Source organism: Grus americana, chromosome 2, assembly GCF_028858705.1.
Source record: "Grus americana isolate bGruAme1 chromosome 2, bGruAme1.mat, whole genome shotgun sequence".
Taxonomy (NCBI): domain Eukaryota; kingdom Metazoa; phylum Chordata; class Aves; order Gruiformes; family Gruidae; genus Grus; species Grus americana.
In genome coordinates, this window is record NC_072853.1 from 48337839 (window position 1) to 48354016 (window position 16178).

Here is a 16178-nt window from a genome sequence, read left to right on the forward strand (position 1 = left end):
TTTAAGATGGGTGCTGTTTTGAAACTGTTTGCACTGCTTACAAGAGTTGTGTAACTATGGCAGTGTCCAGAAATTGGGGAAAAAAGTAACCAAATAGCAAAATATTAAAGGCAAGCTTTTGTAACTTGTGAATTCACTCGGTATGCAGTCATACCAGCAGGCTCCTGGTGTAGAGATAAACTCCAAGGTCAGTGGCGGATGAGTGCTGATGGTTTATGAATGGCATGATTTCAGTAACTTTCTCTGTAGCTTCTGTAATCTCGTTAAAAAACAATTCCTCTGCTTCAGGATATTTTAAATACGATAGGCCATCAGTCTACAGAAATCACTGCTAAAGCTTTCAAAACCTTTGGTCAGTTTATCAACAACATTATTGAATCACAGTCACTCTACAGCTTACCTTTTCCTGTTTCTAAAAATATGAAGAGAATATTAAGATGATGCTTCTATTTTAGGACTTTTTTTAATGCTGGCTAGAGATTTGCCTTACTAGTGATTTCATTGGAATGCGCTTGAATATGGTAGTCAGCTGGCTTAAAGATCAAAGTTGTTAAAAATGGTGCTAATTGAAATTGCTTCAGAACTTCCTAGACTGTTTGAGCAGCAAACTGTCCTCTCAAAACAACAAAGTGTTGAAGTTTACCTGGAGTTTTAAGTAAAGGTACACAGATTTTAACTCTTTCAGCTATCCGGATATACATATTTCAACAGTCTTTCTGCATTGTTTCTTCTGCTACTAGGTATTCAGAATTTCTCCTGTTTACCCTGTGACCTAGTTAATAGTGGGACCGTCTCTTCTGTGTGTAAACTATGAGTAACATGGATGACTTTATTTTGAGTACATGTGTTTGATAACATTTTTTAAGATAGCACAACTCTATTAACTTTCTTATTTTGAACCAATGCATTTGGTGAGATTTTAGGTAGTGGAGAAAGATAACAGAACCAAATCAAGTGCCATGCCATGCATGTTTTCCAGATGTCCTTTGCACTTCAATGCAAATCATGACACCTTAGAACACAATAAAACTTCACCAACAGAATCAAAACTGTTTTAAAGAAGTAACATTTTATTGACTTGTCTGAAGTTTGCCAGGTTACAAAATGGAAAAAAAACCCAACTAACGTAGCAAAAAGTTATGCATTAGCAGTAGGAAAAACCTTCCTCCTAAAAGCCTACAATAGTTCTAGCGGAGGAGGGTGTTTGTGTAGTGACAGTACGTGTTTATTCCTGGGGATCAGTGACAACAGCAGTGGTTGAATAAGAGAAAGGACTGAGGAGAGCAGCAATGGTATAGTGGCGGTGACCGGAATCATTAGCAGTGAACACCACCTGGAAAAGAGAAAACCTGTGATCACGATGAACAACGTACGTTCGAAACTACCTTATTAAGAAATAGGAAGCACACTCCATTTCCTCTGCAGAATACTTTGCCAGTTCTGTCCAGGCAATGATTTTAACCTTCTGAAGGGTAATGCTCTCCGTTACTTTGTGATGCTTGCTGAAGACTGAGAAATTTGTGAGATTTGGACCGAGGTCCACAAAGAGCTGAGGTGAAGCTAGGTGGAGATAGCTACACCTGAGTCGGGCAAACTAGTTTGTGATGTGGAATGGGAGGATGAGGGGGAGGTATCTCAAATGACCAATAAGAAAGACAGAGAGGTGAAATCCCATCTAGTGAACTTAAATACAACCTCTGGGTGAGGTGTCCAAGCAAGGTAGGCAGTTGGAGCCCAAAGCCACTTTCTGTACTTCAGTGCCTCGCTCCTGGTTTTAACACAGCTGGTGATGGGTCAGTTCTTGCACTGAGAACTGAGTGGCTAGGCTTGCCAGAACAAGGAGAGACACTTGTCCTAAGAGAACTCACATTTGCTGCTCTCCAGATCAGTCCCTGCACCCTGGGACATCCAGTTCCTAGGAAAGTGCCGTCACCTGGATTAAGCTCCCATTTTCTTTGGCTCTCTTTAGCCTAATATTTGATCTATTTTCTGAACCATGACATACTTTCTACAAGAGAACTAGAGAGTTCCCTCCTACATCCCAGTCCTGCCAAAGTTTAAGCTGCTGGGACATGAGGCCTGTAGGCTTCAGTTACCTTGTACACAGCCAGTCGCTGAACTCTGCCCGCTTCCCAGGCTGATTTGCTAACGTCTAGGCTGTTACACCAAAGGAAAGCTTCTTCAACAGCCTAGCTGGAACAGTCTCAACCAGGTGCTTTTAAGCACTGTTTGAAGTGAAACCCTTCTGAAGGCCCCAGCAACTTTTAGACATGCAAATGCTTATGGAATATTTTAGAAGGTTGTTTATTTGACCTAAATGACCCAAGCTGCACCTCAGACTTTTACGGACCTGGGTCTCAGTCGTTTGTTTTAGTCTTCCACAGAGCTTCATAAACTTGTGGTTTAAAATGTTCTACAACACAACCTGTAGCCATTCCAGACCAATTAATTTGGGGAAACTTAATGGCAGATTAAGCCTGAAGAATTTAAACAATTTTATTTTTTTTAAAGTGCTAAGTAAACCTAATAGAACAGAGCACACAATAAATCAGTTGTAGAGCTGAAAGCAAAGGGAGGCACAAGACGTGATTATATTGCTGGCCTGTTTATGAAATTTGAGTATTGATGAAACAGCCAACTTTGCCCACTATGGTTATTTCATTATTTTTTATGCCTTTTTTCTATTGTGTATCTCAGTACTGAGCAATATTTAGAAAAGAAAAAAAAAAAAAGCATATCAGAAAGATTCATTTTATCCTGTAATTTCAAGTCACACTAGAATTCATAGATTTTTTCAGGTGACTGATGTGAGGGAAATCCCTCTGATTAAAGAAGAACTCATTTCCTATAAAATGAGGGGTTTCAAATCCCTATATTCCTTCAGCAATGATAAAAGCAGTCTTTTTTTGTTTGTTTTTCTTGTTTGTTTTTTAAACACTACATGCTTTTGAATAATGTAGCTCTTTTTGGAACAAAGGTCCCTACTGGTCTGAATGGGTGAATGGGCACAGCTCCGCTTTGGAAGAGCTACGTCAGCATTTGCTGGCGAGTTGGCTGCTTCCTTTGGCTTAGCTGGCTATAGACTGCGTTTATTTACACATTCTTACGTGGCAGTGAACTGTTTCACCGAATTCAGTATTTAAGGACTGTATTTGTTCTTTCCAGCTGAAGCCACTACACAGTATATAGGTTATTAGGTATATTTGCGAATACTTACATCAGCATATTCATGGAATGGGGAAAGGCCAAGTCCCTTCCAGTAAGAGCTGGTGTCAAACTCAACCCTGTATACTCCTTCTACAAACTGTTCTTCCGTTGTGAGCTCATGGATCTCCCCATACTCTGTGGTTTTCCTGTAATGGTAAAGTATCTACATAAATACTTTATACTGTCATTTAGATGCTAAACAGAAACAGTCAATGTGGAATATTAAATAGCAGAGGTCCTGCAGAGCCAAATTCTACATGGAATGGTTTCTAATAATCTGAAATAATTCCCTCCTGCTGTGTAATGTATGTTTCCATATTGCAGAGCCTGTCTTTGCTACTAACTCGTCCATGTACATCACAAATCAAAGCTGGCTGGCTTTTTTTGTCTTTTCTGTTGCTACGGAAGGGATTACAGTTAAGGCCCCTCTTTTAATATCACATTTAACTTGTACCAAGTGCCCTCTGGAACCAGATGTTAGTGGCTTACAAAAAGAATTGTCATGACAAAGGGCAAGATGCCAAATCTCAAATTATAATTAGAGAGAAGAGAGATTTTAGTAGGAAATTATTTTATTCTCTAGTTGCTATCACTGAGGCTATAGGTTTTACCCCTATACACTGATCCATTTTTATGTGACCCAGAGTGGTAGTGTCTTGGAACAGCAATTTACCATCACAAGTTTTTATTAATTTGAATTACAGTGCCGTGGTCAAAGAGCAGGGGCCTCTTCCACTGGGTGCCATATAAATGAGCAAGAGGAATTCCCAGCTCAGAGAGATTATGTACTCTCCTTGTAACAAAAAACTCCAGGTGAATGAAGTCCAGAAGCAAGAAGGAAATACAGCTGGCATGGCACCCTATTTGTTTGAAAAGGAGCAAGTTTTGTATGACAGCTGTTTAAATATTTACATACTTAGCTCCTAAACCCCATTTATGTCTTTTCCCTCCTTTTACTTTATTTCTGATTTTTTTTTTTACCAGGGTTGTTTTTTTCTGCTGAAAATATTTATTTGATATTTAGAGCACTGCATAACCACATGATGTAGTTGAAGGAAAAATGAACAAAGCCTTCACTTGAAGAACTAGTGGAACTTTCCCATCTGATGGCAAGGAGTAGTTGTCTGGGCAGAAAACAAAAGCTTGAGGAGGGGAAGAGAGGGAGGGGAGAAAGCGGTGACATGCTGCTTATCAGACAGAATCAGTTGTGCTGTTGCAGCTTTTCTTTCCCAGCCACTGCCATCTCCTTCATCTTTGGTTAATGGTGATGAATGAAAAAAACCTGAATGACAGAGCTTTTGCTTAAATTAAGAAGTAACAGGATTGAAAACCCCATGCTAATTTTCAGATTTTCTTATATTTCAACTTTAGCACTTTGAGGACTGACAAAAGTCTCGCTGCTCCAGCACAAGTGAAATCAACTGTATTCAGGGGATACACAGAGAATCCAAGCCCTGTTTGAAACATGGCTCACAGGTAATTAGTGAAGTGTACGCATCTGTTTTCTTTTGGTTTAATTAAGACTTGCTGGCTTAACTTATATTGCCTTAACAAAAGGCAATAGGTAAAAGGACAAACAATTCATTGGTGAGTGTCCTTGAAACTGCGAAACAGAATTGCCGAGGTCCTGCAAAATGTTCAAAGTGCAAGTTAGCAATTCACGTACATCTGCTTATAAGTTGGAGAGTCTAGACACAAACCAGTTGAAAGAAAAAACGGTGTCTGCCTCAAAATCTTTGTTCAGGTAAACAAGGTTTAGTTTCAGAAAAGCGTGGATGCAGCTTGAATGGTGCCGACCCAGAGTTGCAGATGTTAACCATCCAGAACAGCTGGGAAACTGGAAACAGGAGTTCACTTGCAGACTCTCTCCCACTACCAGGAGTGAATGGCACTTGCTTAATTTTAGTTATTAAGCGGTAGCCATTCAAGGCAAGTGGTCTCACAAGCAAACCCTTCAGCGTTACTGCTGCACTGACAGCCAAGAGGACAGCGTGTGATTCAGAGCCTGGGTGGGATTACCAGGAGGCAGCGGGTGCCTGCATCCGGCCCTGGTAGCAAAGTGCTACAAGTGATTCCTTCTGAACAGCACTTGTATTTCTGAGTGGGGGAATAAATATCGTATGGTTACTTATTCTTAATAGGATATAGATTGTCAGCATCTGTTGTGAGATGGACAGTTAAGTTAAAAAAGCTGTGCTTTTCCAGCAAAAAAATTGCAAACAACTGGTTAAGTTACTATGGCTCTAGTCTAGACTGCAATCCTGATCCTCTTTTTCACTGTCTGGACCTTAGTTGTATATTGTGATCAGGTTAAATCTACGCTGTCTGTGCAATGATGTTTATGAACTCTTGGAATACATACTGCACTGAGATAAACTCTGCCCTGAGATAAACTCTGCCCTCAGATGCAGACTGCTGGGGAAATAGCTCAGGAACATGAACTATTTTGGAGTTAAAAAAAAAAAAAAAAAGGAGGGTTGGGGGAACAACTTAAAATATGCTGCAGCCTTCATTTATTTATTTACTTATTTACCACCAAAGTCACATGAGAACTATGTTTGGTGAATGCAACTCTTGAATTATGAGATAAGACCTAGATTTCCAAAAACATGTGAGGAGTGGGAAGGTCAAAGCTAGTCATGGGAGGAGCTCATGTAGAACCCAAATCCCATGCTTCCCAGGTCTCTGTGCCCTAAAGCCTTCCTCAGAGTGCATCTCAGCTTGAGTTATCTCTTCATGCCTATTTTGGGCTAGACTAATAAAGTCAGCTGTTGCTATGCTAAGTTCCTCTCTGCCTTATAAATACTATTGCTTCAAATTTACCAGTTGCTAGATGCATTTGCTTAATTCCCTAAATTGTATTAGCAAACTAAAAACAAAAAGGCAAAAAAATAACTTTTATAGACATTTGAACAAAATGTAACTTTTCCATATGCATCTGCTATGTACTGTAACTTCAAAATATTATTAACTGGACAGGACTAGTTACAGATTGTGTTCCTTGATTGCATTCAGATTTTCATCTGGTTTAACACAGAGAAACTCTGGTTTTCCCAACACAAAAAATTCGCAATCAAGTGTGAAAACTCAGTTCAAACAAGTGTCATCAGCTAAAGTCAATGGTATTGCTGAAAGCAGCTTTGGTTAAGATGCAAGTCAAGGGAAAGGTTAAAATCTTTACCTGCAAAAAAAAATTTGTGCTTTAACATTCCTCCATTGCCTTCCCCCAGCAAAATGATTCTCACTTGCCTAAGGCAATTCTTCTCAATTTATATTTAAGAAGTGATTTGATTTTTCTCAGGGGTGTACCAACCTAAAGTGCCAAAAGAGGTTGGCTTAGAAGAACTGCAGGATTTGTCTCCTTGGGCTTGTTGAGAGCAGTGTTGCAAACTGAACAAGAAAACACTGTTATGCTCAAAAAGTGAGGGCATTTAACACTGATGTTGCATTTATCCTATTCCTCTGTATATGGTATTTTGTATTACATGTTTGAGATTAAACATTTGAAATAATCTGGGTTTCCTAATAATGTCAGAAATAGTCATTAAGGACAAGACATTTTCCTTGTCTCTGCTTTCCTTGAAAACAATGTGTCATTTTTTTTCACGGGGTTTCTCTGTTTGTTAAAGTAGATAAATCCACTCTGAGAGTCATTTGTTCCTAGATTAACACTCAGCATATGGGAGTAGAGGTGTTTTCCTCCTATCTCCTGACCGTTCTTGTTCCTTTTCAATGGGGAATTTGTTTTGCATTTTATAAAAAGAAGCCTTTCAGATGGAGAGAAAGGTGTCTCTTTCCTTGTAGTCTTCTCCTCTGTTTTTTTTTCTGCAGCTTTTCTGTAAATCATACTATAAAAATTCAGTAAAAGGGAGTTGGATGCTCTGGTGGCTCCTATCCATGCTTGTGCTTGTCATTCTGTGCTTGAATATCCTGCTGTTACTAGAGATTTCTCTTGACTTATTTGAAAATCTGATTCAGTGAGTTGTTACAATGGAATTTAAATGCCTGAATACCTCACCTAGCTGAAGTTTAATAAACTGTATTCCTCTGATATCCATACTTTTCCCATAGACTGAAGATAATAGCATTATGGCCTACCCTCCAGTGATGTTCTGAGGATGCTTTGTAAGTATTAAGCTGTCATTCTAGCAAAAGCCATGCAGATCTATAGAAATGACCACAAGCAAATGCTGAGATTGTGCTTCTGTCTTGTGTTACAATGGGACTCTTTAGAACTTTCTGGTCAAGGAGTTTCTTCCAACCAGCATGTTTGTTACACAGGAGAAGATGACTAATGCGCTTATTATTTGCACGTGTACAGACAAAGCTTACAGAGAGGATTGTGTATGCGACTGCTGCAAATACAGCTCTATATCCATTGCATATGAAGATAACAGGTTAGTTTGGATTACCTACAAAATTCTGGTAAATAGGCTTTGAATTTCTTTTTTTTTTTAATAGAAAGGAAAGATATTACTGAAGCTAGGAAGAAAATTATTAAACCTATTCCCTTACAAAGATGAATATCTCAACATATTTTTTACAATTAGCGTGTATTTCAGTCATGGAAAAATTCCACTTGAATCTGATGGAGTTTAGACCAGAATTCACGTGCTGTTAACAGTGACAGTGTGACATATGTGCTAGAAAACTTATTGGATCAGAGCTCCATTCCCTTCATTTCTCAATTCTTTGCCCGAGGCACCTTAAAAATGGCTCCATAAGACCGCATAACTTACCCAGCAGCAAAGTCCTGCCAGCTTCCATCTGCAGCCTTTTTAAAGACTTTAACAGCTACGTTAGCTGCAGGACTTCCTCTGACTGCATCCAGCACTTTCACCATGAGAGGGCATTTGGAATCAACAGAGCCATGGGAGACCTTGGGGAAAGCAGGAGAGGTTGTATAGGAGCTGTTCACCAGCCCTGCAAAAACCTTCTTTCAAAGAAAAGATGGATTCTTATCACAGAATTAACGTTGACTTGAAAGCAAGTTCTTTGCCAAATGGTATTCAAAGCTAGTTCACAAACACCTGTTTCTTAAAGCAGAGTATCTTAGAGCTTTGTACTGATAACTTTATTACACATACAAAACCAGATTGCTTAATAAATACTTAGAGTTGCATATGGCCCTAGGAAAATGTAATAAAGTATGCCTTTTTCATGAGGTCACAAATAAGAAAATAGTAAATTATTATAAGTGCAGGCAGACTATGTTAGCATAGGAAACCAACCAAGAAATACCTATGGCATCCCTAGGGTTGAAAGAATATTTGTTTCTTAAGCTTCATTATACTACAAGGAATCCTTAGTCATACTTCAAACATATTTTTTCAGTGCTTTAGAGAAGCACTTGTTTGGCGAAGAAGGTAAAACTACCGCTATATTGAAGATACAGGATGTGAGTCACAAGCTGACAGAAACAGGCAGAAATAAAAGGTCACACCTCCTAGATCCCTGACCCTTTCATAATATCCTAAAATAGATGGGCAAATGGCAAAAAAAAAAGAGAAGTTTTAAAAATTCTGAAGAAGCTACTGAAAAAATGATAGCAAAATAACACTCCAGCAAAGCCTAATGGTTACAGAATTTCATGGAAAAGGAGGATGCTAGTGATCTAGAAAATCTAGATTATCATTCTTGTAATGATTGCGTTTGAATAAAAAGAGACTCACCAGTGGTGCAGCTTCAGAGAAAAATACCAGTCCGGCTAAGAAAACAAAGAGCACAGAGTGAAAGGCCATTCTGTTTGCTGTTAATGAGCCTTGGTGCCAGCAGCTAGGAGCTGAGGGGATTTGGGATTTTATAGCCAATCCTACAACAAAACAGGCTGCTTATTGGGTGCCCATATGACTCCAAATCTGCTGATTCTGATTATTTGCTTAGTAAACAGTCCAATCCTAGAGTCAGTTCATGAATATCACTGCCATTGCAGTCAATGGAAGGACTGCAGGATCACCAGAGCAAAGAGAATAAGTAACGGACACAAACATGACCCTTGCCTGGGGAGATTAGACTCGTAGAAAGCCCTCCACAAAATAATGCAAATGACCTTTGTTTGCCCAGAAATCCAACCAGTTCTAGGAGATCTTTACCTTGCCTTCAGGTTGTGCACGATAATACCCCAATGCTTTCTCTGCGCCTGCTCTGTGTTTCTTCTCAATGTATTCAGTGCTTTCTGAAGACCGGTTCCCACATACAGATGCAGACTCAGTGCATGGGTGATGGAGTTTGTTTGTTGTCTGGCTCAAGCAGTGCTAATGGTCCATGCTGGGACACAGATTCCCAAGCAGTTGTCCTGCTTGTTGAAAAGGAGCAATGTTTCTGAAACCTAATTTAGATAGGATCTGACAACATCTGCCTCTTAGCAGAAGTTCCTAAGGTTTCATCTTTCCAAATGTTCAGATAGACATCGAGGTTTCCTCTTAGGAAGAGACCTGGAGAGATCTTTCCCCTTGGGAAGATAAAGGTCTCAGAAAAGTGAAATGAGTCTTCTCTCGCTCCTTGTACCCTCGAAGGAGCCAAGGCAATAAGCATAGGCTGGTGGTTTATGTTACTGTCTAACTAACGTTCTAGTTGCCAAACTCATATTATACTGGAAATGTTATTGTGATGCTCTGAGATGTACATTTAGGTGAGAGGCTTTTCAGGGGTGTACTCAGCCCCAGCCTAAGTTGGAAGAAGATGTCAACTGGGGGAGTAGGTATGGTGTAGCTGGGTTTCTCCAGCTGCATCACATAAAAATTGTCCATACTGTACCCTGTGCTAGTTGAGAGACAAAGAAACAGCCCTGTTTGGCATTTCCTTCTCCCCATGTCCTAAACAACCCTGAGTTTACACTTCTGTTCTCGGGAGCTGGCACACTTAGTTTTTACTGATTTCACAGTATTCTAACAAAAAGCAATTTTGCCTCTTAACTTGAATAGGATTATGATGAAGGTCAGAAGGAGGGAAGTCATGGATGGTATTCTCCAGTGGCTTTCATGCCTTCAGGCTGCTTTATGCAGTTGTTCTCTTTAGGCAAAGTTGTTTTTGAAAAAAATCTATATTACAGTAATCTCCTGAACTGGGATCAAAGTGCCCTTTGTACTTACAGCAAAGCAGGTTGGTACGTAGGTAGCATTCTACACTCACTTTGCATGTACGTGAAAGTCAATGCAAGGTGCCCGGGAGTAACAAATTGTGCTGCAAACTAGTGCTTGTGGGTTGTATTCAGATCTTGGAAAGGTAAATACTGCTCTTAGATGAATATATTGTAAATAAGTATAGGTAAGTATGTTGTAAATATTTCTCTGAAGCAGTAAAGCTTTGTATGTCAGGAGGAAGAGAAATTATCTGTATTCTAGTGCAAGTAGACTGTGCAGTGATTTGCTATCAGCTGTTCTGCGAGGAAATAACGCCAAGGAGCTAATGGTATTGGCACCTGCCTGCATGTGAAATTGCTCTTCTATGGAAGGATGACTTAAAAAATAATTATTTTTCCTAGGTTTTCCTGCAAGGTAGCAATTTCTGAAAAATCAAGTCTACACCTTTCAGCTGTCCGTATTATCTACTTTACTTTCTTTTATAACATTGACCTTTTGGCAGCTGGTTTTTAAAGTGAATAAGGAGCATGAAAAACTCTAACCTCAAACATGGATTTTTTTCTTATCCTTCATTTGCTGTATTTTTTAACTCTCTCCATCCCATACATAGCTGAGATAGAGATTCTTTGACTATTAGCAGGGGAAGGGAAATTAGACTTTGTGTCTTTGTGAATCTCCATTCACACATTTTGCAGATAACTAGATTATTGCTATAAGTTCTAAGAAACAAGTGGATTCAGTGAGAAGGTAAAACAAAAGTGTTATTTCTCTGATCTGGAAGGCCATGGAGCATCTAGAATTTATACAGAATTCTATTCAAATCCCATGTGAACTTAATTTAAAACTACTATAGCCTGGTGAAACCAATGCTAGGTAGATCTTCCTTCTTCCATTGTCAGCCTCAACCTATTAGCACAATATGCTAATGCCTTCCATAAAATGTATGGGAGCGCTCAGGAATTTGGAATAGCTGGCTGAGAAGAATGATTCTCCCTCGGTGGAGAATCAAAAGCATGTGATTGTGGGAGGGAAAAGGAGAAAGGGGATGGGTAACTGCTGAGCATCCAACAAGTGTTGATTGAAGGTTGTCTTTCTATTGTTGTTAAACCTTTTCTGTGCAATGGGAGTCTGAAGCTTATAAATGAATAACTTATCCTAGATAAAAAAATATGGGAGTGTGAAATGACAGGGGGCTGAGCACTGAGGAGTAGGTGGGGCTGGGAAACGCTAGTCCTTCTGAAGGAGCAGGAAACAGGGCAGCTCCCAGAGACCGCTGGCAGGATACATGCCACGAGGAAAGCGGTGCGACACAGAGCCTTAGCACAGAGCAACAGCATAAAAGCCCTACTGTAAGAAAAGGATAAACAGAGTCACTGAAAACTCTTCAGAAAGAGATAGTTAGGAATCCTGGTGTGGAAGAAACAGTAGGGTTACCTAGCTAATACAGAGATAGCATAAGGCTATTTGGGGACAAGGGGATACACAAAACTCAGAAGAAGGGGGGATCACCCAGCATACAGGGTCATTAGGGGGCTGGAGAAGAGAATGGCCAAGAGTCCCTGGTGTGCACAGTAACCTCAGCATTATGGAAGCTAAGAAGTGTGAGACCCCCAGTTATGGAAAAATTTAGATAATCCTCAACTATGTAAATGTTTTAAAGGCTTATCTGAATTCCAAATCAGTTGAAGTTCATCTCTGAAGAATTAGAATTAATGCATATTTTTAATGAAAGCATGTTCCCTGCTTGGAAGCATTACAGTGTTCAGGTCAAGAACGTGTCCCGCTAATACTCTTGTTTATGTCAAGGATTTTTCCAACTGCGCGATAGTATTTTTCTCTCTCTTCCATGTAGTCTTACACACTCATGCTTGTTTTACATAGATAAGCTCCTTATTCTCTACTCCATTTCCTTCTATTTGATTTTATTTAGAAAGCCAACTGCTTCTACATGACAAAATGCCCAGACTGGGATACCTGACTTCGACCATAAAAACCTGTAAGCTACTCCTGTAGTAACTCATTGGAGTGAAAGGGGCTGACAGATGGTAAACCATTCAGTAATCTAGATAGATTTGCCTAGCACTTTCCAAATAATTAATTGATTCCTGAGCTCTGAAAAAATCCTTTCTATACTATAGAGACCTGAATGGGACACTTTCTTTCACTTTTCTGGAGTAACATTGCATTAGGGTTTATAGGAAAAGACCTGAGATTTACCTCTCAAAGAAGTTTTCCTGTATTTTCTGAACTGGAATCAAGAACTCTTTGAGTTTTACTCCAGGTGTCTGCCAGCTGAGTCGCTGTGGCAGAGCTCTGGCACATCAGCAAGTGCTCAGTACAGTACCCGCCGAAGTCACTGAGAGATTTGCTGTTGATTTTACTATTTGCTAATTATGTAAAATTTTCCCTCTCTGCAAAGCCAGGGATAATACTTTTCTAATTAAAAAATGTGCTCCAGGAGGTTCATGTTGGAGCTTGAATTTCAATTTGTAAATAATTGCATTAAAAAATAGTGGCATTTCAGGTGTGTGTGGTGTGTGCATGTTTGTCAGCCTGCTGCCCATTTTGGTTTTCTCTGAGGAATACGCTTGTATTTAGAGTTTTAATGATCATTCTCATATTTCTTTGTTCATAGGACTAAAACTGGCTATTTTAATGGGAAGTGAGGAAACACTAGTGATCTTAAACAGAAAAATAAGAAAATCATCCTTATTTTGCATACTACATCAAATCCGGTTAGTTTGAAAATGAGGAAATGTAAACTGCTAACAAAAAAATTAGAAGACAGATGGGTTGGGCTGGGCTTCAGGTACAAAATCACAGGTTTTGATCATTTCAGGGTTATGTCCAAGGAGCATCCTGGGACATAGCCCAAAGTCCAAAAAAAAAAAAAAAGACATCTAAATAGATGATTGTTGCTTTGGAGAATTTGTAATGTATGAATTCATCCAGCACCTGCTCATCTCAGCAGGCTTTTGCCCAAGGTCACTGGCCACTGATCACTACAAGGTACCACTTCCTTCGCTACCCCTATAGTCCCTGTGATCCCTCTAAAACAAACTTCTGTTCTTCCACTTTAATATGTATTCATGTCTACATACTAATCCATCAGTCTAGACAAGTGACTGCAAGAAAAAAAAAACCCAAATCAATTTATACACAAAGCTACCCGAGTAACCCTTGTGCCAGCCCTGACGCCTTAACCTTTCCTATTGCTGAAAGATGCTTGGAACTTGCCATGAGATCAATGTTTTTAAGAGTCAATTTCTTTGTTTAGCAAAATGATTACATGGTTCAGGTTATAATTTTTTTTTTGTCCCCTTCTTATAGTAAGAGGTACACAGTAAATCTACAGCATGATACAAATATTTCTGATAGCAAAAAACATTAAGAGAGGCCACTATTTTCCTAGGGTCTTGGCTAGGCTCTTATGGGAGTGTATGACAATATTTAAGGGAATCTCCATAAATTCTAAATTTATTCTCAGTGGACTGCAGATGTCAAATGAATAATTAGATCAGACATGACAGAAAATCTTCCCCTAGCTATTATGACCGTTGAAAAGATTCTGTAGAGTTAATCTTTACTTAGGTTATATATATATTTGCTAAAGGTCCTATGTCAGCTATTGCAGCTCTGTACTTTGCTCAGCATCTTGCCGTTCAAGATTGTAAAATGCTGAGTCTAAGGCACTTCGTTCTGGTACCCAAATACAAATAGGTGTGTGGAAATGCCTGTTTTTCCAGCATGCAGGGCCACCTGGGTAGTGTCTTCAAAAGCTTCTTCAAATTTGCACAGGGCCAAATTAGCTAGTGGTTAATGGCTAATCATCCTATAATGTCATTTAAATTACTCAATTCTTTCTTTAGTGGAGATCAGTATACGGAGATCACCGCATGGACTCATCCGGCTGCAGCTTGGATGTGAAGTGTCACGGGAGTGCCCGGGAGTGCTTTTACACTCTGTCGTGTGTCCTGGGCTGCCCAGCCCTGTATCCCTCCTGCCGACCTGCCCCACCTTGGAATAAGTTCCCCATCTGCCCTGGAATAAAATCAACTGGGCGTGCTGTTGAGCAGGGAGCTACCAAGATACAGCGACAGTCACACATCTATGCCTTTATTTTTATTAATTGAACCGGTGCCTGCTTCCTGCCAAAAGCTCTGAGGAAATGCTGCACTAATCATTTTATCTCATAAACAGCGCTCCTGTATCTACCACGGGCTTCACTGAACTTCTGCATCAGTTTCAAAGTACATTTACCAGTGTCACTGGTCCGGCTAAAACAAACGTGTACTGCATGACAATGGATCTGAGAGGAAACAACCTTGTATCTTTTGAGGGACAGAAAGAAAAAGGTATCTCGAAAGGGCAGGAACAGGGCAGATTATGACCCTTATGTACGTACAATACAGTAATAATAGCTGGATTTCCTTTTTTTTTTTTTTTTATTTCGCTCTTCCTCAACTTTTAAGAACAAGAATAAAGTATACTACAACCTTTAAGAAGAAAAACTGTTGAAAAAGGGCTAGATACTTCTATGCTGTGGAACCAGCAGTGTGATGCATAAGCAGAATAAAAGAGTTAATAGCTATCATACACCAGACAGTGCTCTTAGACTAGCTTACCTGAGCCAAAAGCTGTTGCTGGTTATACCCATAGTAGATGTGAAAGCTAACTCTGTGAGCAAGGTAGGAAATACGTGGTGAAAGCGTACTATAATAGATGTCAATATCTCTGAGATTCCTAGTGCTTCGAATCATAGAATCACAGAATGGTTTGGGTTGGAAGGGACCTTAAAGATCATCTAGTTCCAACCCCCCTGCCATGGGCAGGGACATCCTCCACTAGACCAGGTTCCCCAAAGCCCTATCCAACCTGGCCTTGAACACTTCCAGGGATGGGGCCTCCACAACCTCTCTGGGCAACCTGTTCCAGTGCCTCACCACCCTCACAGTAAAGAATTTCTTCCTAATATCTAATCTAAATCAACCCTCCTTCAGCTTAAAGCCATTACCCCTTGTCCTGTCACTCCATGCCCTTGTAACCAGTCCCTCTCCCGCTTTCCTATAGGCCCCTTCAGGTACTGGAAGGCTGCTACAAGGTCTCCCTAGAGCCTTCTCTTCTGCAGGCTGAACAACCCCAGCTCTCTCAGCCTGTCTTCACAGGAGAGGTGCTCCAGCCCTCTGTTCATCTCTGTGGCCCTTCTCTGGACTCGCTCCAACAACTCCAAGTCTTTCTTGTACTGGGGCCCCCAGAGCTGGACGCAGTACTCCAGGTGGGGTCTCACGAGAGTGGAGTAGAGGGGCAGGATCACCTCCCTCGACCTGCTGGTCACACCTCTTTTGATGCAGCCCAGGACACGGTTGGCTTTCTGGGCTGCAAGCGCACATCGTCAGGTCACACTGAGGTTCTCATCCACCAAAACCCCCAAGTCCTTCTCCTCGGGGCTGCTCTCAATCCATTCTCTGCCCAGCCTGTAGTTGTGCTTGGGATTGCTCCGACCCATGTGCAGAACCTTGCACTTGGCCTTGTTGAACTTCATGAGGTTCGCACAGGCCCACCTCTCAAGCCTGTAAAGGTCCCTCTGGATGGCATCCCTTCCCTCTAGCATGTTGACTGCACCACACAGCTTGGTGTCATTGCCAAACTTGCTGAGCATGCACTCAGTGCCACTGTTCCTGTCACTGACAATGATGTTAAACAGTGCTGGTCCCAATCACAACCCCTGAGGAATGCCACTCATCACTGATCTCCACTTGGACATCAAGCCACTGACTGCAACTCTTCCAGTGCAACCATCCAGCCAATTTCTTATCCACCAAGTGGTCCATCTGACAAGTTCATGTCTCTCCAATTTAGAGACAAGGATGTTGTGCGGAACAGTGTCAA

General features: G+C 40.5%; 1 protein-coding gene across 1 annotated transcript; it reads right to left on the reverse strand.

Moving 5' to 3' along the window:
* Window positions 1-1050: 1050 nt before the first annotated feature.
* On the reverse strand, window positions 1051-8996 carry LOC129202423 (transthyretin). Its single transcript, XM_054815095.1, has 4 exons — window positions 8880-8996; window positions 7947-8086; window positions 3218-3353; window positions 1051-1333 (listed from the first exon to the last, which is right to left on the reverse strand). Exons 1-4 carry the CDS (start codon window positions 8946-8948, stop codon window positions 1226-1228), a joined length of 453 nt encoding a protein of 150 aa, XP_054671070.1. The 5' UTR covers window positions 8949-8996; the 3' UTR covers window positions 1051-1225.
* Window positions 8997-16178: the final 7182 nt, after the last annotated feature.

Bases quoted from the DNA above. Each gene is read 5' to 3' on its own strand.
- LOC129202423 (XM_054815095.1), bottom strand. From the start codon at position 8,948: ATGGCCTTTCACTCTGTGCTCTTTGTTTTCTTAGCCGGACTGGTATTT. The intron at 8,087-8,879 runs GTGAGTCTCTTT...GCTTTCCCCAAG, and splicing joins TCTCTGAAGCTGCACCACTG to GTCTCCCATGGCTCTGTTGA. The intron at 3,354-7,946 runs GTAAGTTATGCG...TTACCATTACAG, and splicing joins TGGCAGGACTTTGCTGCTGG to GAAAACCACAGAGTATGGGG.